This window comes from Rhododendron vialii, chromosome 6a (assembly GCF_030253575.1).
Source record: "Rhododendron vialii isolate Sample 1 chromosome 6a, ASM3025357v1".
Classification (NCBI taxonomy): Eukaryota; Viridiplantae; Streptophyta; class Magnoliopsida; order Ericales; family Ericaceae; genus Rhododendron; species Rhododendron vialii.
The window spans coordinates 28,819,225-28,846,025 of record NC_080562.1 but is presented as its reverse complement, the minus strand read 5'-3'; the positions used below and the strand labels follow the sequence as shown (position 1 = coordinate 28,846,025).

Genomic DNA, 26,801 nt, shown 5'->3' with positions numbered 1-26,801 from the left:
CATATAAACGAAACATATTAAATTTCTGAGCGAGCGATAACTAGCATTACAAGATGCAAATTTGCGTACGTAAATCATCCGAAAGTACCCAATACATATATAACGTGGCCAAAATTATATAAACCAAATCCTAGCTATTTTATACATAGTCCTAACACCACCCCGCATGTGGTGGGATTTTAGTTTAGGTCTCGTTATAAATGCGTTGTGGTACTCTATAGATGGTGGCTTGATGTAACAAGACAATATTTTCTGACGAAGGCCACGGGGTACCAGACTTGCACTGATCAGTCGCAGAACAAGTACAATGCTACAACACTTCGTCCACATAATTGGGGTCGATCGGAGGGTTGTAGCAAAAACACTCAACAGCTTCATGCTATGATCAATCTTAAAATGATTACTCCGCAAGAGCCAAAAGCTAAGGTGGCCCCAATTCTTGACCAATCATGCTATTACATTTATGGAATTAGTACCCCTTTCCTTGTCAATAAAAAGTTTGTGGGGCATAGAGCCAAGAGAAAATATTCTCAAAGGACACCAAAATCGAATTTTTTAAGAAAGAAAACATATAAAATGAGCAATATTGGAGGGTGACAACCTTGTTTGTCGCTTCATAAGTCGGTAGTGAGAAGATCACAAACCCAACCGCCCCCCCCCCAAAAAAAAAAAAAAACCATTAGATCCATGGAGATATTGAGTATTGCCATGTATCCTTACGAATCGAGATTATTGAACGTTTGGCTTGAACATTGAGAAATTCTTGCGTTCAACACCTTTCTATCATATCAATAAAATCGAGATTTTACCCCGTGCCTAAAAACTTTTGGCTTTAATTACTGCAAATGTCACGGAGTTGGTGAAATAACACTTTCAGAGAGGTTTTCGTAGAGCTATGTGCGATCTAAAAGCTACTTTCTCAAATTTGTGATAGGAAAAACTATTTGGAATACAAAGGGGAGATTTGGCGTTAAAGTGCTCATTAATCATCAAAGAAATTATTTAGGGTGCTTTTCGACAAAGCCAGACATTATATTGCTGACAAAGCCAGACATTATATTGCTGTACCAAGTCTTCATTGTACGTTAGATCCAAATACTACCGCAAATATATATCTTTTCTAATTTTTTCAACTTGAACCTTTATCACTTTTGTAAACTCTAGACTAGCAAAAAAAACTACCCAGTAATTTTTTTTTTAAGCTATGATATAGCTTGCTTAATTGTACCAATCCTACAAAGTTATGAATAATGGAAGAAACCAAGACAAAATCGAATGTTTTCCTAAATTGCCTAGATTCCTGAAGAGCCTATGATTGATCCTTACTTGACAGAGAGGAAATCAATGAACTAAAACTTGCCTAAAATGGAGTAACTTTTTGAATCTCGGTTGAGTTGTGTTTGGTTTGTACCTTACTAGTCGGCTTCTACTTTTGGTAATATATATAGTACTATTCACTTTCATTCACAACCCTTGTAATATAAAAAACAAAAATACTTCACTATCATTTCACTTGAGAGTTTAGGGGGTGAGGGAGTCACTTTTTGAAGATGAGGGGGGTGTTTTTGAAAATTGCTTAAAGTAGGGGGTCTAATAATGGGGAACCCAAAAGGGAGGAGAATGATCTTGTAGTATTGATATATAATAGCCCATGGATCTTGTCCGAGAATACTGCTAATATTCTGCTTAAAAACAATTTGGGCTTAAGATAAAAGAAATGGATCCTTTTCCGACCCAGGAACTCCCTCTCGGGCCTCAACCCCGTTATTATTATTATTTTTTTCGCCAAAATGGTAGGAAATTTCATTCATACGAAATAAGCATACAAAAGAGGGTTATCAATCCCAAAATAGAGACAATAACCAGGAGGTCTAGATTCACAAGTTTTCCACTCCAGAGCCTCACAAACCACGTGATACCTTGATCGACAGCCAGCATCCCGACAACCCTGGTTTTTACTTGGGACTAATCTGTCAATTAAGTTCGACTGCGGGTGAGTTTGCCCTAAATCCATAGTTAGTAATTAAAAGGCTTATAATTAAATCCATAGTTTAATAGTAAAGTATGCATGGGTCGTGCACCATGGAGACTCAGGGATCTTCTATCTCTTGCTTGTGCCTTATATGTCTGATCTGAGTATTTTAAGACTCATAGGCATTTGGGTTTGTCCCGTTGATAGGACTTCAGTTCATTAAGTGTTGTTTAATTTTTGGTTGGGTCCCCATTCACTTTCCTCCACTTGATGTACCCCTATTAAGTTTCTTAATAAATTTTTTGCCGTTTCAATTTTTTTTTTCTTATGCCATAACTTGGTGAATTTGGAAATCCTGTAGTTGTTCCCCAAAATATTTTTTTTACCTTAAACTAGCAAACTAGAAAATTAAGCTAAATAAGTAATTATTCATAAACGTTAACAAACGCATTCATTAACATTTTTTTTAACCGAATAAGCTAAATAAGTTAGATTATAAGTGTTAGAAAACGGGGCGTTAGCTATATTCTAATTTTGTTGTGAAAAACCTAGAGAGGTGAGGGGCCACATAGATCGTAGAGTTTGGTGGTAAATAAAACTAGTATTGTATATATGGAACAAATTTGAAACCGTGTAGGTAACGACTCTCACTACTTGTCCCCTTTGACTCTATCCTTAATGTAATTTAACTGCACAAACATGAATCGGAAAAGATATCTGCACCGACGGTTTCCGTAAGGAAACCGTACCGACGGCCACCAGACGGCCGATTCGAGCCGTCCAAAAATTTAAAAAAAAAAAACGAGGGGGCCTTGGTGGGAATCAACGGCATCCGAGGTGTGTAAGGTGCTTGATCCGAGCACCCTTTTTTCATGTATATATGTATATTTTTTAAAAAAATTTGGACGGCTCGGATTGGCCGTCCGGTGGCCGTCGGTACGGTTTCCCTACGGAAACCGTCGGTGCAAATAGTAGTACTCAACATGAATTCAGCTTGTCGGCAGTTTCCCAAGAAATTGCATGGGTGCAATTTGGCCTTTTCCTGCCACTTGCCAGAACCGTCCGAAAATCAGCTCCGTTCATATTATAAATCTTCAAAAGCGCATAATTGTGGTTTAAAATCATGTTAATAGGATATCAATCTATATTTGAACGGAATACAAAAATGAATCGAATCGAGGTTTTGCACACACTGAATCGTAACTGATCAGTAAAATTCAATTCCAAGTTGCTTTTCTATTTTGAGATCATGTACAGAGTGATATCAAATTAATATGATTTTAAATCACAATTAAGCAGTTCGAAGAAAATAAGTAGGAACGGGAATTGAGTCTGTAAGTGCCCAAAAAAAGAGGCAAATGCAGTTTCTCGGCAAACTGCCGACAAGCCGGATTCTACATACAATCCATACCCTGTTTGTTTAAGAGTTTTGGATTTTAAATTCTAATTATTATCTTATTTTTTTTCAATAATTACTCTCGTTTTTACAGGCTTCAATCGTTCAATCCTATATAGTATATATGCTAGTTAATTATTCTCTCTTGTTATTAACCTTCTTCCCAATTACGTTGAAGCCTTTTTTTTTTCGGTTCGAGGGTCCAGGGTGTAACGACCCGCGTCAGCTGATCTGTTAACCATTCGCCTAAATATGTGACTCAAAAAGTTAACCTCAAGTTATACAGTAAAACGTCGCATTTCATTATAAACCACATCAACTTCCACTTCACAGCCGATGTGGGATTGCCAGTCTTGGGGTCTCACAATCTTCCCCACTTGGACCGCAACGTCCCCGTTGCGCCCCAAGGTTCATCACAACCCACCAAGTGATGTAGCACAAGTGCGCTTAAGCACGACAAGCACCTCAAGCTCATCTCATGCTCGACAAGCACCTCAGGCTCATCCTATGTGGGACCCGCCCAAGCACGACAAACACCTTAAGCTACTCACTTGTCGGACCCGCCTAAGCAAGTCTCATCACAGGACCTGCCCTACACTTCCAGTTGGTGTAAGCTCTGATACCAACTGTAACGACCTGCTCCAGCTGACCTGCTAACCATTCGCATAAACACGTGGCTCAAAAGGTTAATCTCAAGTTATACAGTATAACGTCGCGTTTCATTATAAACCACATCAACTTCCACTTCACAGCCGATGTGGGATTGCCAGTCTTGGGGTCTCACAATCTTCCCCACTTGGACCGCAACGTCCCCGTTGCGCCCCAAGGTTCATCACAACCCACCAAGTGATGTAGCACAGGTGCGCTTAAGCACGACAAGCACCTCAAGCTCATCTCATGCTCGACAAGCACCTCAGGCTCATCCTATGTGGGACCCGCCCAAGCACGAAAAACACCTTAAGCTACTCACTTGTCGGACCCGCCTAAGCAAGTCTCATCACAGGACCTGCCCTACACTTCCGGTTGGTGTAAGCTCTGATACCAACTGTAACGACCTATTCCAGCTGACCTGCTAACCATTCGCATAAACACGTGGCTCAAAAGGTTAATTTCAAGTTATACAGTATAACGTCGCGTTTCATTATAAACCACATCAACTTCCACTTCACAGCCGATGTGGGACTTACCAGTCTTGGGGTCTCACACGGGGTCTCTGACTAATTTACGCGTACCTTAACTAATCTTCTTTACGGTTCGGTCAAAGGCAAGCAATCCACGCAAAGACTAGATAATTTATAAAAAAATATTTTTTCTTGCGGCTTAACTCGAAGAATTAAATCCTAATTAATTACTGGCCTCCATTCCATAATGCTAGACACTTTTGAAATTGCGTGTCATTTTTAAATTGCATACATCTTCAATTCATAACGTTTTAGTATGTGATTTTCAAAACTTCGTTTAATAGTGAAAGTGTCCAAAGTTTTTTGAAAAAAAAAAATATGTGAGAAGTAAATCCACCAACCAACCGCATAACTCTGCTCTTGCGTTGAAGCTTTGCCTTTGCGTCATTACTCATTAATATGACTCTCTTTACTCATCATCATAGAAAGTGAATTTACTGCCATTTTTGCTTTTTCTCAGCATACGAATAGGTACACAGTGCGTACACTGCAGGAATAGTATCACTTAGACCATCTGTTGAATAGTATCACTTAGACCATCTGTTATGGATCCTACGGCTATGGAGGGCTCCATCTTCCTTGTGGGACACCACCCTCTGGGATTAGTTGGCTGTCATTAATTTCCATGAAGTTGACGTGCACCTGAGGTTAATTTTCTCACTCTTAAATTATGACAAGTAAGACAACAAATTTTGGTTTTAGAGCCAACGTTTTATCAAACATAATTTTGTTATTTTATCTATATTTTTTTGGAAAGATTAATTTAATCAATTGCTATATATATATATGATCAAATTGCACTGCCCTTTACAAGATAAAATATTGCTACAATAATAAATAAGAGATCATCTCTGGCCAATGCGTAGTTTGTAGAACAAAATTACCTTAGATTCGTTCATACTCCCGCCGTCCCAAAATATTTGTCCAGTCCGCAAAATAAAGTTTTAAAAGTAATACAATTTTTGCAAGAAAAATTCAAAAGTTTTTTATCAACTTATTAGATATCAAGAGTTCTTTCAATTTGTGAAAAAAATTAAATTTTTTCTTTAAAAAATTGCATTATTTTTAAGTTATCGTTTTGCAGACCGGACAAATAATTTGGAACGAAATGAGTAGTTAATGATATATTGTCATGCATGCTACGTACACAATCGTTGACAACCTGTCGATCTCTGAGACAAGGCGAGGAAGGCTTCGGTCTTGAGCCCGAAGCAAAATTTATAGGGGATAAAAAATAACTTGTGTAATTAGTACTTTTATCGCTAAAAATGCAAGAAGAGTGATATTTAAGTAATAATTTTATATTTTTTTTAATGATCATTACTTTTAGAAATTTAATTATCTTTTATATTTTGTATTTGTTTTTGAATTCATTTGATGTTTGGTTTGTTTACTCGTAAAATTTGGGACCAACAAAGTAGATACACGTGTAGGTAAAATGACAACAGATTCCCTATTTTGACGACCAAAACAAATGGTATCTGTGTCAGTGACGATTTTGAAGCACTTTTAAACATTGCGAGCCATATTCATGCAATTGAGAGTTTGGGGACAAGAATGACATTTGATAAATACTTAAGGATCAAAAAGGTAAATAAGCCTTTTATTTCTTATTTTTATAAAACAATGGGGGGTGAGTGAAAAATTAGCAGTTCAACGTCTTTCCATAAACTCGAACTCCAGATTGACCTCCCTCTTAAAACCAGGGGTACAACCAGATGGGTCACATCTTCCACAATTAATTGTACATAGGCATACAAATACGTAGGCTATTATTTTGAGTGCCAGGTGGCTACCACATGGCCATGCCCACGTGGTATCCGAGCAGCCCATTTTGGCCGTCCAAAAGTATCTTGGATAGCCTAGATTGAAACCAGCCCTCTCTCGATCTCCTCTTTGTCTCTCCTTTTTTCTCTCTTCAAATCCGAACCATCCAAAACCGAAATAGATAGCCCGAATGTGCTGTTCGGGCACCATTTGGTGCCTAGGAGTGTGCGCCGGTCGGTTTTGACCCAAAACCCGACCCCGACCATGTCAGGTAAGAATATTTATGCCCACAAACCGAACTGCACATGTGGTAAAAACCGTCCACAAGCCCAATTCTTTACTTCGGGTCGGGTCATCAAAAAAACTAAATTTAGCCTTTGGATTGGTCGGGTCGGGTCCGACCCCACGGGTAAGCAACGCGCCAACCCTAACTCCGAACCAAAATCTAATTTTAACAGAAAGTAAACTTGCACCCCTCCAAACTACATATTCGACCCTGTCCGAGACTCTTCGAGTTGGGTCGGGTTCATGGATCTGCGAGTTTTTTGCACACCCCTAACTGGTGCCTGCTCGGCCCCAAAATTTTCTCATTCAACCGGACACAAATCATAACCATTCAACTAAATTACAACTCATGCCCTCTCAAAGTCTCAATCACTCTTTCTTCCACCCCCAAATCAACCCACACCTCTTTTACATTTGAAGGTACTGCAAGACAATAAACTATATTAAGATACAAATCAATTTTACCTCTAAAAGTACTGTTAAAGATGAGTAGCGTGACTCATAAAATAATATTCAGAAACGCTGTTTAGAAGAGACTTTTAATTAAGTGATCCACATTGGTTGCATCAGATAGAAAAACCTCATCCCCCTTACGTTTGCATGACCATTCGATCAGCAAGCAAGCATATATACATGTGCATGAAAGGATACATGCATGCTCCCCAAAACCTGACATTATGCCTTAGCCTGAATTATAGAGACCTACCTCTCTCTCTCTCTCTCTCTCTTTCTCTCTCTCTGTATGTGTGTGTGTGTTACGTAGTGCTTAATTCCTATAATCATCCCAGTTAATTAACCTTACCCATGGACGGACCCGGGGACCCTGCCGAGCGGCACCCCTGCCGAGCAGGTGCTGAGCGGCCAATCCGGCCGTTCATCTCGGAATCAACGGCCCGGATCGAAACATCTTTTTTCTTTTCCTTTTCTTTTTTTTTAAATCCGTTCGGTACCTTTACATCCGGACCGTCCAAAACACTTTTGGACGGCCGAGATGCGCTCGGCACTCCTGCCAAGCACCCTTGCTTGGCAGCGTCTCCCAATCCTGGAGGGGGGCTGCTGCACCCCATTTTGGGGCCCACCCCGGTCTCGCTCCGATAATCTGAATCGTTCACTTTATAGAGCTCGTCAAGTAGAGCAACTATGCAAAAATTCAGCTTAATTGGATATCATTAAGTACCTGATCGGAACCTTTTTATCTTAAAAAGAATAGATCCGAAACACTGGATCAAATCCACTCTAACCCGTGGACTGAGAGTTATATGGGCTCCGATTAGGTACTTAATGATATCCAATTAAGCTGATTTTTTGCATAGTTGTTCTACTCGATGAGCTCTACAAAATGAACGATTCAGATCATCGAAATGAGACCGGAATGGGCCAGCAGCACGCTGCTGTCCCCAAGGGGACAACAGCCCCCCGCGTCCCCATGGACACCCCCAAAAATAGAAACTAAGATAAAGATTATTCACATTATACCCTTTCAGTAGCTAGCTAATTCAAAATTTAAGCATTTTAATACAAGAACGGGTTCCTCGAGTTCAGTTGCGTAGCTTATCCTTTTTACTTTATATATATATTTCTAGATTTTTTTTTCATTTTTGAAAGTGAGTGAATAGAACTTCTTTTTTTTTTTTTTTTTTTTTTTTGGAGTTTAGGCATAAGACACAAGGAGTCATATTGTGCTTTGACGAAACGGTAAAGGATATATAATATTGACAAAAGGGTACAATAATTATAAGTATCAAGAGAAATACATTGAATGTTAATGATATTATTAGAGAGAGAGAGAGAGTAAAAAAAAAACAAATTAAAAAATCCATGATGAAGAAAAGAGGAGGAACAGAAAGCAACTTCAACTGGGCCAATGCATGTCAATTCACTTTGGCCCATGATGTGATCATTTTCATCTTCCCACCTTCTCTCTTCCTCCTCCTACCCTCCACCACTTTAAGTGTTTTTACCTATTTTCTTGACTCTCAGAAAAGAGAGAGATTGATCAAACATCATCGGCGTTTCGCCAGTGATGTCGATCGACAGAGGGAAAGATCGAGCCGAGGGATCGTCCGAATCCCCCAGCGATCAACCGGCCACACCGAGCCGGTACGAGTCTCAGAAGAGAAGAGACTGGAACACGTTCGGCCAGTACTTGAACAATCAAAGGCCGCCGGTCTCCTTATCCCAGTGCACTAGCAACCATGTACTTGAGTTCCTTAGATACCTAGACCAGTTCGGGAAGACTAAGGTTCACCTACAAGGTTGTATTTTCTACGGGCAGCCCGAACCGCCCGCTCCTTGCACCTGCCCTCTCAGACAAGCTTGGGGCAGCCTTGATGCCCTCATTGGCCGCCTCCGGGCAGCCTATGAGGAGAACGGCGGGACGCCTGAGATGAACCCTTTTGCTAGCAGCGCGATTCGTGTTTATCTGAGGGAGGTGAAGGAGTGTCAGGCGAAGGCAAGAGGGATTCCTTACAAGAAGAAAAAGAAGAAGGCGAGTCAAGGCGCGGCCGACGACGAATCGAGCTCAATGATGAGGTTTTCCTGACTCTATGGCTGCCCGGCAAAAAACAGGTAAATTTTCTTTAATATGCTTACTTTTTTTTGAATGACGATTTTTTTTATTAATCTTTGAAATTGTTACAAAGACTACAGAAACAAGGAGAACGGCATCATATTTCTAAACTATAGGTATTCGTTAAAAGGCAAAAACTAGAGGCATGGATTTCAATTTCATAGGTTTACAAATCCAATAGGAGAGATTCTTTTTTTTGGGGGGGTAAATAATCCAATCGTAGAGATGATCATATATACTTGTATAATAAAGATATAAAATCATAGGAGCAATCATGCATTAACCTAAACTTACTACACCTCCCCCTTTTCTCGATGTACCCTATCGAGTTTTTCCTTAATAAATTTATTTTTGACGATCAAAAAACCTAAACTTACTGGACCGTTGATTTGGTGTGATTTTTCAAAGAAGAAATTAAATGAATGTGTGTATGAATATAGTCGAGTTGAATCTTGTTATTTGGGTAATAGAACTATTTTGAGAATTAATGGAGGATTTTATGGTCTATCTCCTGTACTAAACCCTAGAGGAACAGTAACTCAGATTGGCAAAGCTCAATTAACACGACCACTTCTAAGATTTTAGAGGAGTACTGTGTTTCTTGGAATTTTTTGCATGGCCATTCCTTGAATTCTCAAAAGACATACATATCCCATGGGGAAAATACACTTCTCACATGGTTTACCATCAAAAAATGTATACCTGGTGCTAGTAGGATGAATCCTCTCTCTCTCTCTCTCTCTCTCTCTCTCTCTCTCTCTCTCATTGATATAATACACATCTCTATTCGTGTGTGCAGGGTAGGAAGATCTTAAGTTTTAAAATTCTACAACATTTTGTATAAAAAAAAAAATGGAAGATGTTGTAGAATTCGTACATAACATCTGCATAGAAATTCATAACATTTGTTTAAATGCCTAGAATACAGTGTTATGAGTTTATATCCGAATGTTATGAATTTTTGTACCAAAGTCATGAATTCAAGATTAATGTTATTATGGATTTTAAAGTATTACGTTGTCGATTTAAGGCAATTCAATGGGTTCAAACTATAAGAACACCTAAATAGAGATGTGTACGTTTTTTTTTGTTTTTTTTTAAATCTCTCTCTATTATGAAAAAACCGCGCTATGAGATGATCAAAATATAAAATATAAGAGTGTTTGGATTAATTTAGGCTGCAGATCTTGTGAATCAATAATCTCTCGTCATTTTAGGTACCAAACACTTAAAAGGCTGTTATAATCAAAATCTAATCCTATCCCCTAAATAAATGGAGTAGTTAATTAATTTAAGGTTCTTGTCCAAAAAAAAATTAATTTAAGGTTTCTTTCCAAATCTATTCAATTTAATAAAATAGTTCAGGCCAGGGTCCATGCAATCATTTTTGTATTCTCTTTCAAATCTCCCATGTGTACGGGAAACTATAAGTTTATTAAACCCTTTCCCTGCCAACGACCCCATTCCAAGTAATGCCCCCACTTATAATTATTACTCTTTCTTTTGGAAGGGTAATTGCGGAATTTTTTATCCCCATTTGTGAGTGTCTTTTGTACCTTTACTAGATTTCACGTAGTGTGTATCAGATTTTGTGGGACATTCACAGTTGTTCCATTTTTGTCACCTTTCATTTTTTGAGAGGAGATGATTTATCAAATCAAGAGTGGTGGTTTTTGTCTTTCAAGAACATGCACTCCCAACTTTATTCCCAATTCAAAACCATGTTTTTTTTTAATTAATGGACATCCTAATTTAGCTCTTAATTTTGGAGTTCTACATCAGATTTCCTTTATAGCTATGGTAATACTTCATGTTTATATATTTGCTTTTGCCGATAAAAAAAAAAAAAATGGTCCAACTGGATTAGTTGTTGCTAGTCGGAGAGGGTTAAAATTTGCACACTAACCATTAATAACTACGTACCCACAGAAATTTCTTTTAACGAGGGGAAAAAAATACTACCCACAGAATCGAATTACATAAATTCTCAAACCCCCATTTCTGTTCCTCTATCGCGTCTTGCTCTCTCTCCTCTCCTTTTTATTTATTTATATTTTCTACTCTTATTGTAATTTTTTCCATGTCCTTTCTTTCTTGCCTTTGTTGGTCAAATTCCATCTTTGTCAGTACTTATGCCCTTGCATGCCTTTCTTTCAAAATAGGTGTTCAAACCTCGAATTTGTCACCCGTGCTCTGATGTTGATACTATTTATTAGCTATAGGGAGAAAGGGTTCAAATTGCGCACACCTATTTTGAAACGAATTTCATAAATATTTCTCCTCAAATATGATATCTTGGTTTAATTAATTTTCTCTCTTCTGGCTCGATCAGCTCTCTCCTTTGGTCTCTCCCTTCTAATCTCTTCTCTCTCCCACGCCTCACAACATAAACATGCATACGTACATATTTATAGAGATTTGGACAGATTAATACTACATTCTTAAGGCCCTCAATATATACTTTAACGATAAAATAACAACAGTACTTCATTGTTTGAATTAATGCTTGGAAAATTGTTGTTTAATTACATGTGTGGCAGGATGTACATGCATGCATAGACCCCAATTTTTCCAATAGGGTCCTCTTCATAAAAGGAATCAATGCATGCTAATTAAGAACTAGTACATGCATGTTGAAGCAGCCATATTCAACACTTGATTTAGCTAGTTTGAACTCAACGTACATGATGTGGGTTGTAGGAAGAAGACTTTTACCAGAGTAGGTAATAATAGATAGAGATGTACAGCCATTCCCAATCATGACACTCCTTAGTGATCACCTGAATTGTAAGGCTAGCTGATGTTGAGTAAGTGTAGATAAATCGTTTGTCACGTGTTTTTTTTTAAAACAACAAAAAAGAGAGAATTTTATTAATCGAGGACAAGATTACAGAAGGTTAAAGGGGCAAGAGCATAGGCTCCGCTGCCCAATGGCGGAACCAGAAATCTAATCTCTTCTGGGTTAACACAAAATTTATATACATGAACTAAGAAGAGTTTTATAATTAATGTCCAGCAAACTTGTACATATATATAGATATGTAAATGTTCAAAAAGAATGAAAGAAAAATACAAGAAATCATACACTATTGAATTTGCACCCTACTGAAATTGTGCCCTACGATGTTTTAATGAGTAGAGATCATTTATTATCCAAATCTGAGTCGATATCTTTAACAAGTTCTCTTTCAATGTAAATAATCATAAAATGCACAAGAAAGTGAGGTAGGCTAAAATTGATGAGCTAAAATTTTACATTTAATTTTTTTTTGTTTTTCTTAAGTTCACCTAGGCTATAGCCTAGGCCAGCCTACCCTTGTCTCCGCCCTTGCCGCTGCCAAAGAACCAATTGTGAGAAGCTGATGGTGATGCTGTAGTATTAGCCATTGGTTGATAAGAAGTGTGAGGAGCATGTGCAAAAACTGTAGCCCCTTGCTAACTTGAGGACATAGCTAACTTCTTCTTTTTTATTTATTAACGGCGAAATAGCAATTTATTAAGAAAAAGAGGGAAAGTTTCCAACCAAAACTTTGAACACAGTAAAGGGTAGAAGCTCAATACAATACCTAAGGGTCAAAAGTGCCCAGATAAAGCAATAAACAACATAAACCCCAAAAGGCCAAAAAACCTAAATACAACAATAGAAGCACATCACAAAAGAAAACCCAAAATCTAATCCTATACTGTTGCCGCCCACCGCATCTGACAGAACCACCACCACCACCGCCAGAAATACACTACCGACATCCACCAAGCCACCATAGGCCACCCACGGCAATGAAAACCGAAACCCAGAGCGAGACTGAACTATCGCAGACACTGCACCATGCTGTTAGGCGAGTACTGGGCTGCCCAACCATGGTGGGAGCCAATGCTGGACGCTCCATTCAAGCCCGAAAAAACCCAAGTCGTTAAGCAAAAGTTAGAGAGCCCAGAAGCAAACTCCAACCTGGAACCATGGGTAGACTAATGACCGAGATACGGGAGCAAGCACAGGAGGGTAGGGGGTTGAAAAAAAATAGATCGAAGACGGAGAAGACAAAGGAACGAAGACATACCAGAGCTAGAAACTGGATCGGAAGAGCCGCCAAAAGGAGGGGAGAAACGAGACGGAGGAAACCGGATCTAACCAATATCACTCATCGGCGATCGAGAAACCCCAATGATGACCCACCGACCGAAATCAGCACACACAAGATGGATCTGGAGAAGCCCACCCGTAGTCAGTTACAAGCATCGGCCAAAACCCCGCAAAGCACTGCTACCGTCCGCCGGAACAGCTCCCAAAAACGGCAAAACCCAGAGACCAAACCGCTAGTTGCCACTGAGGACCGTCGTCGCCGCCATTTCACTACCTAGCCGTACGATTTGTGAATAACAAAAAAAGAGAGATAAAAGGAAACAAAGAGGTAGAAGGTGGAGGAGGCGAAAAGGGAAGGTTAGGGTGGAAGAGAGGTAGCTAGAGAGAGAAGGAGGAGTGGAGAGACAATGCCTCCCCCCCCCCCCCCCCCCGGTGGCTGGTTTGTGAGGAGAAGGCGAAGAGATTAGGGTTAGAGAGAGAGAGTCTCAATTTTAATAAAGTGCAGTATCTGTTCACAAATTTTTCAAGGACATCGCTAACTGAATAGACAGAGGTGGTAAACTAGCAGAACCAATTCCAAAATTGTAAGAAAAGTTAAGGGGGCGTTTGGTAACTTTTTTGTTTTCAGTTTTTGGTTTTTGTTTTTACTTTTTTTGAAAACTAATAAAGAAATCTTATTTGGTAACAAGTTTCTACTTCTTTTTTTTCATAATTTTTTATAAAGTTTTTGTAAACTATGAAAACTACAAAAAGGTGTTTGAAAATTGAAAAGATTACCAAACGCATCCTAAGAAAACCACCATACGATTGCTGTGGCACAACTCTATTCAAGATATATTCTGCCTGTGATAGCTAGCAATAAAAAGCAGTGTGATTGTTTTGCCCCAGATTTGACAACTAGATTTTTGAAAAATTGAGGATCAAATTCCTCCATTATTTGTATTAAAACCCACCACCACCATAATCAAATTCCTCTATTAGGATTGTTGAAAAAGTAAGGAAAATATGGATCGTGATCGGTTGATGCGTTATTGAAACATTTATCCATGACATGGTGGAATCATTGTCGAAACGAAACTGATCAATCCCCTTGACACAATGTTGTAGTAGAAGATTCTCCTCCTTGATATGGCTAAATCTGTGAGAGCTGATCATATAAGGAACACTCGCCCTGACATCAAATTTTCATTTCCTTTTCGTACTTGCTGTGACAAAACACACTAGCCAGTTGAATCAGATCCTTCGTCTCGTGCTGATGTATTTCTCTAGGCTTCAAAATATATGGTAATTTATTAAATTTTGATATCTCCTCCTGCTCTAGTAGTAGTCTTCATCAATTGTTTGTTATAAGTAGAACAAGAATACTCCTAACTAACTAACTCCTAACTTAATTCACAAACCACCTCACCACTCCTCCTGATCTCGTCTGTCATTGTATATAGACCTTAATTTCTCGCTCCAAATATACACAAAATACACATGCCTAGCTCGATGCTCATCTCATCGCCTTCTTTGTCCTACTCACAATTAAATCAGGTTGGAGGAACCGGTTTAAAAGATTAATCTTCTTGGACATACATCATAGATTCAGTATAGATGCCATTAACTACATTTCGGCCATGTTTAATTTATAATAATACAAATAACAATTTAATAACAGTATAATACTAGTAGAATTATCATGCTAGGTTTTTGGGAAGTGATTTTTGCACTTGTACAATTTACATAAGCCAAGGGCAATAAGTACATAACAACATCATGTCTGGTACATATCAAACACTCATATCTGCAGTATCTCGTGTCCGCACAAGTATTCACCAAAAGTAACGGATTCATATAGATTTCAAACTTTTTGAAATTGGTAGTGCAACAAACTATACTCTTCCAGCCCTAGCTAATATTTGTTGCACCCCTAATTATTGCATTTAGTATCATCATCAATTTATAATCAAATTCTATGTCTAATATGGTCAATCAAAGAAGGCCTTCTCATTTATATAAGACTCAAGCTCCTTTCAATAATTCTCCTCTATAGTTTGAATGAATCCAATCTTGTTATTCATTTATAGGGTCCTCTTCACAAAAGGAATCAATGCCAATTAAGAACCAGTACATGCATGTTGAAGCAGGCATATTCAACACATGATTTAGCTAGTTTGAACTCAACATGTGGTTGTAGCTAGGAAGAAGACTTTTACCAGAGTAGGTAATAATAGATAGAGATGTGCCATTCCCAATCATGACTCCATAGTGATCACCTGAACTGTAAGGCTAGCTGATGTTGAGTAAGTGTAGAACCAATTGTGAGAAGCTGATGGTGATCATGCTGTAGTATAAGCCATTGGTTGATAAGAAGTGTGAGGAGCATATGCAAAACTGTAGCCACTTGCTAACTTGAGGACATAGCTAACTGATTAGACTGAGGTGGTCAACTAGCGAAACCAGTTCCAAAGTTCTAAGAAAAGTTAAGGGGGCATTTGGTAACCTCTTTGTTTTCAGTTTTTGTTTTTACTTTTCTGAAAACTAATGAAGAAAACTTGTTTGGTAACAAGTTTCTACTTTTTTGTTTTTCATAATTTTTTTTAGAGTTTTTGTAAACTATGAAAACTACAAAAAAGGTGTTTGAAAATTGAAAATATTACCAAACGCACCCTAAGAAAACCACCATACAATTGTTGTGGCACAACTCTATTCAAGATATATTCTGCCTGTGATAGCTAGCTAGCAATATAAAGCAGTGTGATTGTTTTGCCCCAGACTTGACAACTAGATTTTTGAAAATTTGAGGATCAAATTCCTCCTTTATTTGTATTACAACCACCACCACCACCAGAATCGAATTCCTCTATTAGGATCGTCGGAAAAGTAAGGAAAATATGGATCCTAACCAGTCGATGCGTGACTGAAACATTTGTACATGACATGGTGGAAGCATTGTCGAAACCAGAAACCGATCAATCCCCTTGACACAATGTTGTAGTAGAAGATTCTCCTCCTTGATATGGCTAAATCTGTGAGAGCTGAGCATATAAGGAACACTCGCCGTGACATCAACATTTTCATTTCCTTATTGTGTTGTGAGAAACACACTAGCTAGTTGAATTAGATCCTAATTCGTCTTGTGTTAGTGTATTTCTCTAGGTTTCAAAATTTATGGTAATTTATCAAATCTTGATATCTCCTCGTGCTCTAGTAGTATTCTTCAATTGTTTGTTATATGTAGAACAAGAATACTCCTAACTAACTAACTAACTCCTAACTTAATTCACAAACCATGCACCTCACCACTCCTGATCTCGTCTGTCATTGTATATAGACCTTAATTTCTCGCTCTAAATATACACAAAATACGCATGCCTAGCTCAATGCTCATCTCATCGCCTTCTTTGTCCTACTCACAATTAAATCTGGTTGGAGGAACCGGTTTAAAAGATTAATCTTCTTGAACATACATCATAGATTCAATAGATGCCGTTAACTACATTTTGGCCATGTTTAATTTATCGTACAAATAACAATTTAATAACAGTATAATACAAGTAGAATTATCATACTAGGTTTTTGGGAAGTGATTTTTGCACCTGTACAATTTATATAAGCCAAGGGCAATAAGTACATAACAACATCGTGTCTGGGACATATCAAACACTCATATCTGCAGTATCTCTTGTCGGCACAAGTATGCACCAAAAGTAACGGATTCCTATAGATTTCAAACTTTTTGAAATTGGTAGTGCAACAAACTATACTCTTCCAGCCCTAGCTAATTGTTGCACCCCTAATTATTGCATTTAGTATCATCATCAATTTATAATAAAATTCTATGTCTAATATGGTCAATCAAAAAAGGCCTTGTCATTTGTACAAGACTCAAGCTCCTTTCAATAATTCTCCTCTATAGTTTGAATGAATCCAATCTTGTTATTCATTTATATTCAGTTAAATTTAACGGATAGTATTCTTGCTTATGCAGGAATTGCGTGGAAGATCGATGATAGAGATTGAAATGAGGCCATTGAAGTTCCCCTTCGTCGATCGTTTACTACTTTCCCCTCAGCTAATACATATATAGTTTCTACTACGGGGCTTTCATATGTATAATTCTCGTTGTCATTTGTTTCTTATTTCAGAACTTTGAAGATCCTACTTGCTCTTTGCATAAGCCAAGCTAGGTTCATATGCTTAAATATGCGATTTTTGTATATTTCTCAAAATGTCAATTTTGTACTTCTACTACACAGATCAACCACGCTTTAAGTGTCTGGCAAAAGCACTTTGCATTACTATTCTCCTGGCGTTGGAGTTGTAGTAATATCCTCCTGGCGGTGGATCCTCTCAAGTCCACTTGATGAACTAGACGGTCATCATTTTGTGGGTTATTTCCGGTTTCATTTTGATGATTAGAACCGTTAGCTTTTTATAGCTCGTAGAGAACATTAACTATGATAAAAATCACGTTTATCGAATATCAACGGACATGATTTCAAATTTTATTTATCTCGTTGCAACATATATACCTTAATCTACATAATCAAGATGAGAATCTTTCAACAAAACCAACCGTAGATATATGATTAAATACTAGCATAAGCCTCGAGTACATACAAAGGGTCGAGAGCGTGAGAGCGTCAATGCCCAATAATATTCTCATCAATAATATTCAAACATTCAAATTCTTTTTTGGAAATTTTCGTAATTTCTTTCAGTCAATTATGATTGGACTTTTGTTATTTGTTTCCTATTATGTTAAAGATTTCGTAGGCCATGAATAGATATGGTTAATTATAAAATAGGGAGCTTGAAAAGCTAATTACGGATCAAACATTACTATGTTTTTGTGATGGATATTTTTATAGTAAGAGAAGAAGAAGGTGGTCACCAGAATCCAGGTTTGCCGTGGGCTGGTCATCAAATATCAAAAGCAAGATCATCATCAATCACCATAGATCGATGCCGAAAGCCTCGCAGAGAGGGGTTGAGGAGTTGCTGACAAGTAACCCCCTAGTAGTACACTAGTTCCGGTGGTTTTTTGTACCGAAGCTTCAATTTTTGAGAGTAAGAATATCTCATACCCAATGTCCGGTACTAAAGAAATGTTCGATCTCCAAAAAGAGATGAAGCTTCGAGGGGCGTTTTTGCAGATTAAAAAAAAAAAAAAACGATTGTTCTATCAGCTCTACTGGTATTTTTCGTATGCCTCTCTCACCTTTTTCGTCACACCTTTCCATTCTTCACTCCCTCTCTCCAATCCTAGCACCTCACTTGATAATAAAATAGTTGGGCTTTTAGTCTCACTCATCAATGTGTGTGTCTGTATAACGTATGTGTGTGGTGGGAATGGTAATGGGGTTCCAAATGTGGTTCTGTGCAAATGCATGAACGTTGGAAATTTTTTAATGCGTAATCTTCCAAATCCTAGCTAGTTAGTTTGGATTAGTAGAAGGAAAGACAAGTTCCCACATCAAATATATAGGACTTAGTGTTGTTGCAAATAAACTGCGTTTCCTTCTAAGTCGTATTCGGAGGCAGCATGCAACAACACTAAGTCCTATTTGCATATTACTACAAAATAGTATAAAGATCACGGTCCAAAAACTAAAAAGATCTCACTTTTTGTAAAAGCGTAATAAAATGTTATGGACTATAATTTTAATCTCAGTTATAAGAAAAAACTGAGATGAAAAGATTTTTTAATTTCAGTAATCTAAAAAGTGAGATTGTAACTTGAAGAATAGATCTCATTCTCAAAAAACTGAGATTATATATGAAAGAATATATCTCGTTTCAAAAAAAACTGAGAGGAAAAGATTTTTTAATCTCAATAATCTAAAAGTGAGATTGTAACTTAAAGAATAGATCTCGTTTTTGAAAAACTGAGATTGTATATGAAAGAATATATCTCATTTCGAAAAAACTGAGATAAAAAGAACCTTTAATCTCAATCATCTAGAAACTGAAATAGTAAGTTAGAGAATACATCACATTTTTTTTAAGACTTGAAATGAAAGCTCTTATATAGGAAAAGTTGAAAGTTGCTTACCCCTTAATCAACTCCGTGCGCAATACCCCTAAATAAATGTCACTCTCAACCATTCTACAAAAAAATATTTCGTCAAAAAATGGGATACTTTCGGCAATGAAAATATATTTTGTCACCAAAAGGGTACCTTTTTGGTGACAAAATTTATGAAGGTTGCGTTTTGTCGCCAAATGTATTTCGAGTATAACTCTATGCTCAAAACTCCATTAATTGAGATAATTCAAATTGGGTTTGAACAATAACACAAAGAGCTACAACTTTCATGTTTATCAAAATTTCTAATTTTAATATTTAAAGGTTCAAAATGATGTTTGAAATATATTTTAATGTTAAACGCATATGTTATATATTAAATATTTCAATTATATATTGAAAAGTCTGTGTGGTGCAGTTGGTTAAAGCTTCTATGCAAAACTCCCAGCAGGATAAATAAAGTGGGATTTTTTCCCTTAGGAAAACGCCACTTTTTAATCTCGGTTTTTTTAGAAACTGAGAACTGAGATTATTACTCTCTAAACAACCACGGTTTTATAATAAAACTGAGATGTTAAGCTATTAAAGGTCACGGTTTTGTCATTTTTAATCACAGTTTTTATGTTTTTAGTTACGGTTTTAATGAATTTTAATCACGGTTTTTATCCTGTGGTTAAAAGATAGAGACTTTTAGTTACACCTTGATAGACCACGGTTTTGAATGCGAAATTAAAAGTGAAAGATCACACCAAATAACTGAGGTCTTTATCTATTTTTGTAGTAGCGATACTGTGCGTAACCTTTGACAAAAAAGGGAAGGTGGTTATGATTCTTATGAACAGTTTACAAAACGAAGGAAACTCTGCTTTTTCGAAAACCACCAGTCCAGCAAGGTCGGATTGTTGCGCCCCCCTAAATCGTATTCGGAGGCAGCTAGAGAGGCTAACGATTTGAATGGTGATGCTAAGAATAAGTCAATTGCTGTGGCCGAAGTGGGAATGTTCTTGGCTTCAAAGTAGTACTGCTATTGTCAAACTTAAATCCTTTCAATCCATTAATAGAGCGGTTCAAAACTTGTTCTCTAGTATTGGTTTTGAGGGTATACAGGACAGATCTATGGGTGGTCTATACATTGTTATTACTCTTCAATCCAAGAATTTGTTAGATATATAAAACGCTCTCTGAGAAAAAGCATTTTCTTTCTTTCCAATTGGTTTGTCTCCTCCTTTCGTAAATGAGATGGCCAGAGTGTTCCCACCTTCTAGGACTGTTTGGCTCACTTGTTTTGGGCTTCCTATTAATGTTTGGGATCGACGTAAAAAAATTCTTTTCTATTGGAGGTTTATGGGGGGATGTCGTGGCTCTTGACGAGAAGACTAAAAAATGTTTGGCTTTTGTTGATAGAGGAAGAGAGTGTTGATTGTGACTGAGATTATGGATAAAATCGATGAAGTTATTGATTTGATTATTGACGGATCTGTTGTGAAAATCAGAGTTAACCGAAGATATATTGGCCATCAAATATTGACATAGGGGATCTTTGGTTAAACTCCAATGTTGATTATCGCAGCTCATGGAATGATGAAGGGGATATGAGGAGCTTAGTGGTTGTTCAGAGACTATTGAAGGTGTTTCCGGGAATGGTTTAGATAATGATTTTCAATCTTTGGCTGTTATTAAGATAAAAGAATTAGCAGTGGGCGAGACTCCAAAGATTATTGAAAATCATGATTTGACGGATGGATCCAAGTAGTGGTGAGAGGATTGCGGAGCATATGGATGTTTCTATACCTTTAGGGGTTAATGCAAATATTTCTCAAGTGGGAGGTAAGGGGCAAAGTCTTTCCTCCAATACTATGAGGTTTATGGCTGGCAAGCATTCTAGAGGTGGAAGTAACTCTTTTGGAGGTAGATCATTCCTTGATACTATTCAGAAAATGGAACGGAGGGTGAAAAGATCTAAGAGGAAGATTAGTAAAAAGAAGCTTCTTGCTGAGCTTGGGGTCAAGGTCGAAAAATTGAATCCCAAAAATAAGAAAGTCCCCTTTTGTTCGTTATCCTCCAATGACATCCAAAACCGAAACTCCATCCTTTTTAAGAGAGCTCCAAAGGCCATGAATTTAGGTCTACCACTTTAGGCATTAAATTTAGAGGGGGGAGAAGTTTTAATTTAAAGAAATATGTTGAATGGAGGAGGCCAATTTAGAAGAAAGAAACAGTGCTCTTGACAATTTGGAGGAAGACACGGACGGGTTTGGAGGATGATGATGACTTCGAGGATGGTGCCTCTCTCTCTCTCTGGAATTTTAATTCCATAGATTGGCGGTTTTGAGTTGGTTCTATATCTTTCAGTTTGTTGAATTGTTCGGATTTAGGGTTGTTTTCTTTTGGTTTGTAGATGTTTTGGTGTTAGGCTGTTGGGCTGTTTTGAGGCTTTCATGTTTCTTGTGGTATTTTTTGCTGGCTTCTTGTTTTCTTTTGGGTGAGGATCTCATGTGGCTTTTGCCGGTGTGTCCGTGATCCTTTTAATCTTTGTTATTATCTTCAAAGATTAATAAAATATTCCTTTTGCCGATAAAAAAAAGTGTAAAGGATTGAGAAAAGTTATGTGTAAATTCACACAGTTACATTTTATCATCAACTTTAGTTAATTTCTATTAAAACAATAGAAGTTTAATCCAATTCTTTCGTAATTTTCAAATAAAAGTAATTGAGATACTATTGTTATTGTTATGATTCAAATTGTTTATTGTTTAAAACATGATTTTTCACATAAGATGTATAAAATATAAAGCAGTCCAAATAGCCATACGTACGTGGCTAATCAAATTAAACTAGTGTGAAAAAAAAAATTGATTTGAAATTGGATAGGTGGCACCTATTCGGCCCATCCCCACCGTGTGGCTACAGTCGATAGCGTTTTGGTTAAGATACGTTTATCTTGAAGTGCCCGACATTAAATTGACATAGACCTTGTTTCAATAGGAATTTTAAGGACATTTTGCAATTCCTTATTTGAATTTTTTTTGCGTTTGTGTCCGAATCAGAAAAGTAAATAAGCAAGGCGCAAAACTAAAAAACGCGAAAAAAAATTTGAATAAGGACAAAACCAAAAAAAATAAAAAAAAGTGTTAATGGAATGGGTTCATACCCTCATCCATAAAATCTAAATGGCCCAAGCCCCCTATAGTTGGTTTAAAAGAATGGATATACCTAAATGAACCAAGCCTCCCTAAAAAATGGATTTAATTGGGTCCTATATTGGATCCAAACTAGACTCTATAGTTTGGCCCTCAAGGGCTTTCTCTTAAAAATCATGGGCCATATACAAATAAAAACAAAAAACAAAAACAAAAACTAGATCACATCATATAGGAAGAACGTTTAAAATAACATAACCAATAAAAGCTATTTCTTTTATTTTTATTACAATCTATTTCATCCGTTCATTTGATTAACTCCTAACAAAAACCTATTGAGCCGAGCCAAGTTGAGTGAGCAGAAACTCAAAAATATGTGGTAAAATTACAAAAGAAACCCCAAGTCTTTGTTCCAATAACAAATCAAACTATGTCTCATTTTTCACTTCAATTTCTCCTCTCTCTTCCCATCATTCTCTCCTACATCATTTATAATTCTTTCTGCAACATCATGTCTAAAACTTCTTAAAAACACATTAAACATCTATATCACTTAATTAGTTTCCACTACCTTTTGTTACTGCAACCACAAGACCATAGTTCTGGTTTTTGTTCCCCCAAAATGATACTCCCTCCGTCTTGATTTATTTGTCCATTTTTATTATTTGAGACCTCTTACAAAATTGTCTATATATTTCAATTTATAATTTTTTTATATGCAGTATGAATCTTGTTTGATAGATCTCAATTAGATCTAAAATATGATGTTTTTGAAATTATGTAAAACATTATAGATTGTGAGATATAAATAATTTTTTAAAAGGGACATACGTCGAAATTGGACAAACGAACTGGGACGGAGGGAGTATAGTCTACTGTCTACATAGAAAAAGTAAGGGGTGTTTGGGAGCCAACTTTTTGGCTTTTCATTTTCAACTTTTTGCCTTCTTTGCTTTTGAGATTATGATCAAAATGTATTTTGTATTTTGTAGAGTATTTAGATGATATGTGCAAAATGCATTTTGCAGTAAGAGTAGTGTTTGGAAGATATGAAATGAAAATGAATTATGGATTGATTTTTTACTATGTTGCTCCCGGTTATTAATAATGGTGTATAATATATATAAATAATATTTTAATCAATTTTTAAAAAATTTACTTTCGAAATTGGTTATGTACATGAACTGAAAGTGTCCCCCCTTTTTTTAATTATAGTTTTATTATTTGAATTATTGTTTGCTGTTATTTTTCCATCAAAAATATTTTTGAATTATAAATTAAATTAATAATGAAGTTTAAACCAAAGTAATGGAAAAACCAAACAATATAACATTACATAAATTTATAATCCAAACATTACAACATTACAACACAAAATATTATTTAAATCCTGATTAAACCAAATTACAGAAATTGAACAAACATAATAGTACAAAATACATTACAACACCAAATATTACAGAAATTCGGATTAAAAAAATTATAGAAATTGAACAAACATACTACAACACTGAAGAACTCATCTAACGGATACGGTGAGCGACAATCCAATCCCGAATTAAAGCCCTTACATTTTTCATGTCCTGATCATCACCAACGAACACGTTTCCATGTTGACTATTAGATGCTGTAGTTTCCACACCAGCATCTGAAGGCAAGAAATTAGGTCACCGATCATAGAAGCCAAAAGGAATATCGGGCATGTTACTCCTTCTTATGAAATTGTGGATGGCCATTGTTGTAGTTACAAGATCTCTCTGCGTTTCCATGGTGTACCCAACAGGAATGTCGCATACCAAGGGCCAACGCGCTTTCTATACTCCAAAAGTCCTTTCGATGGTGCACCTAAGGGACGAGTGTATTTTGTTAAATCTTTCATATGCATTCCTTGGTACAGCTCCATTACACCATTCGAGAGTATGATATATACAACATTTGTATGGTGCTAGAAAACCATGAGTATTTGGATACCCGACGTCTACCAAATAAAACTCATATGCACTCATTGTCGATTTTATGAGAACCAAGTATGGAAATAAATATTAAAAACTTATACGGGATGCAATAGTTGGTGACCTCCTCGTGGGGCCGAAAAATTGAAATCTGGGTTCCTTAAGCAATCATTGAATATCCTTGTGTCGTGTGCACTTTCCTCCCATCCCGTTAATGCAAAAGTAAAACACATATCAAAATCGCATGCCACCATTATGTTTTGTGTTGGATATCCCTTCCGACCAATCTATCGCAATAGCTGCTCTAGATCAGGATGGGCCTCTATGTGAGTTCCATCAATTGCTCCAATGCAATTCTACAATATACGTTCATGTATTAATGCGAAATATTAGGAAGGAAATTAGGCAGATGACATTACAAAAAGTGGATATGGGGAAAATTTAGGTAGAAAATTACCGCAAAATGTGGGTAGTATCTGTTGTTCCCTAGTATTTTCGAATGCACTTCTTCGCAAGGCCATGACCAAGGTTTATTTTCGAATGCACTTCTTCGCAAGGCCATGACCAAGGTTTAATCCACTCGATAGCCATGGCATTAAAGGAATGTAGTACATTATGGAAACGCCTAGATATCGTCTCCCCTAAATGTTGGAAACGCTCTTGGGCATTTTTATCATTCGCTCGTTGGCCCACAATCCATAAAAAGATAGCTACCTGCTCTTGCACCGAAATTCTTTCCCCCTCTTCCAACCCATACCTGCTCTCCAGTAACTCACAAAGTGTGAAAAACTTGATTTTGCTCATACGAAATGATTGATACATACGTTTAGGGTGACCCACGTTCAACTCAGCGACCCACGCCGCACCAGTCAATGCGGATGTACGACAAGGTTCCTTGCCCATGTACGCATCATTGTGGATGTTTATAATGCCTTGTGCAGCATCTGCTCTCCTCTGCTGCCTTGCAACATCTAGTCTCTGCTGCTGCCTTGATTGAGGTTTGGGGATGGAAACACTCGATCCTTCTCCGATAGAGTATATATCCCAATTGTATTCATCCACATAGTACGGGTCTTCATCAGCATACATAACTTCATCATCTATATCGTATAGTCGTATTCTCCGTCTCTGTCCATTTTAGTAAAATGGGGAAAACAAAGGATGATATTGGGGTGATAAATAAAGGATGGACTGGTGCAAAGGTATGGTATTTCTTTTTGGCTAAGTCGATATTGCATATATATAGAGGTCTAAAAAAATAAGGTAAAGTCATATGAGACAGTGAAATGAAGAAAACAAAACGAGCAATAGTTCCCCGTGAACAATTATGGGAATAGCTGAGCTGTAAAAGGAAGATTAAAAAAAATATAAATACATCAAAACTTCTGCCACAGCAAGTCACAAGTGGTGAATATGTGGATGGGGTAATACAATCCAAAAAAGGAATAGGTCCCCGTGAACATACATGGAAATAGCAGAGCCTGTTGTAGGAACAAAACAAAAATGAGTTACAGTATAGAAGATGACAGCAACTCATAAGTGGTGTATATAAAAACCAAATATGTAGAACAAGAAAATTAATAGAAATGCCCAATACCAAAGTGATCACGGGCAGAAAACTCATGGAATCTCTGTTGCACCCTTATTGAAAACCAGAATTTGAAGAGAACAGAGATCACCAATTCAGTCAATTGTGTTCGTATGAGAAACCAAGAAAAATACGATGTGTCCAATATAAGCGAAGACGTGGGCTGAACTTAAATGCAACAACAAAGGTCTAATCACCACTGCTGGCACTCCAATAGACAAGTGATAGTTTGTTAGGACATGCGTAAATTTAGGTGAGTGTGGCTTTTCACTAGTTTAGCTTTCTAAATGCACGCATGGTCACAGACGATAAGAAGTGAATAACCCAGTGTCTCAGTCACATGCTTGAGTAATGAATTTGTTTACCCATAGACAGCAAGGCAAAACAGAATAAACCAGAATGCTCAACACTGGAAAACGCTAAGCTACTCAGTCTTGCCTATCAAAAGGTCGATAGCAACCAAATGAAAGTGTTATAACTCACTAAACAGAATAGCAACCACACTAAACAGAATAGCAGCCCTCAAAATAGCAACCAAATGAAAGTGTTGGCCATGACAGATAGAAGCAGTGGGTAGTAGTAAGCAGTAAAACCCTTCAATTGCTGAACTGGACATACCAAACCAGCCTAATAGAATAACAGAAGCAGCAGTACTAACAACTAGTTTGAGTAGCAAAACAGGAATGGGCTGCCATCCCAAAACAGAACAACAACCATAGTAGAACAACTAAACAATAGCAGTAAAGAGCAGTCAAATGAAACTGTAAAATCTGGATTTGCAAGAACAGTGACACAACAGAACAGCAGCATCATCTGAAGAAAACACAAGTGTCCAGCCGTAAGATACACAAATGTGC

The 26,801-nt window shown here is 37.2% G+C and overlaps 2 protein-coding genes across 2 annotated transcripts; one reads left to right on the top strand and one right to left on the bottom strand.

The window, feature by feature from the left end:
* Positions 1-8,471: 8,471 nt before the first annotated feature.
* Positions 8,472-17,455, top strand: LOC131330088 (protein LIGHT-DEPENDENT SHORT HYPOCOTYLS 10). Its single transcript, XM_058363592.1, has 2 exons — positions 8,472-9,169; positions 17,225-17,455. The coding sequence occupies exon 1, from the start codon at positions 8,625-8,627 to the stop codon at positions 9,141-9,143; it is 519 nt and encodes a 172-aa protein (XP_058219575.1). The 5' UTR covers positions 8,472-8,624; the 3' UTR covers positions 9,144-9,169; positions 17,225-17,455.
* A 7,047-nt stretch (positions 17,456-24,502) lies between these two features.
* LOC131328595 (uncharacterized) lies at positions 24,503-25,445 on the bottom strand. Its single transcript, XM_058361521.1, has 2 exons — positions 24,926-25,445; positions 24,503-24,884 (listed from the first exon to the last, which is right to left on the bottom strand). Exons 1-2 carry the CDS (start codon positions 25,443-25,445, stop codon positions 24,772-24,774), a joined length of 633 nt encoding a protein of 210 aa, XP_058217504.1. The 3' UTR covers positions 24,503-24,771.
* Positions 25,446-26,801: the final 1,356 nt, after the last annotated feature.

Coding starts and splice junctions, on each gene's coding strand:
- LOC131330088 (XM_058363592.1), top strand. CDS start 8,625: ATGTCGATCGACAGAGGGAAAGATCGAGCCGAGGGATCGTCCGAATCC.
- LOC131328595 (XM_058361521.1), bottom strand. CDS start 25,445: ATGTATGCTGATGAAGACCCGTACTATGTGGATGAATACAATTGGGAT. Junction 24,885..24,925: donor GGCTATCGAGTGGATTAAAC/CTTGGTCATGGC, acceptor TCGAAAATAAAC/CTTGGTCATGGCCTTGCGAA.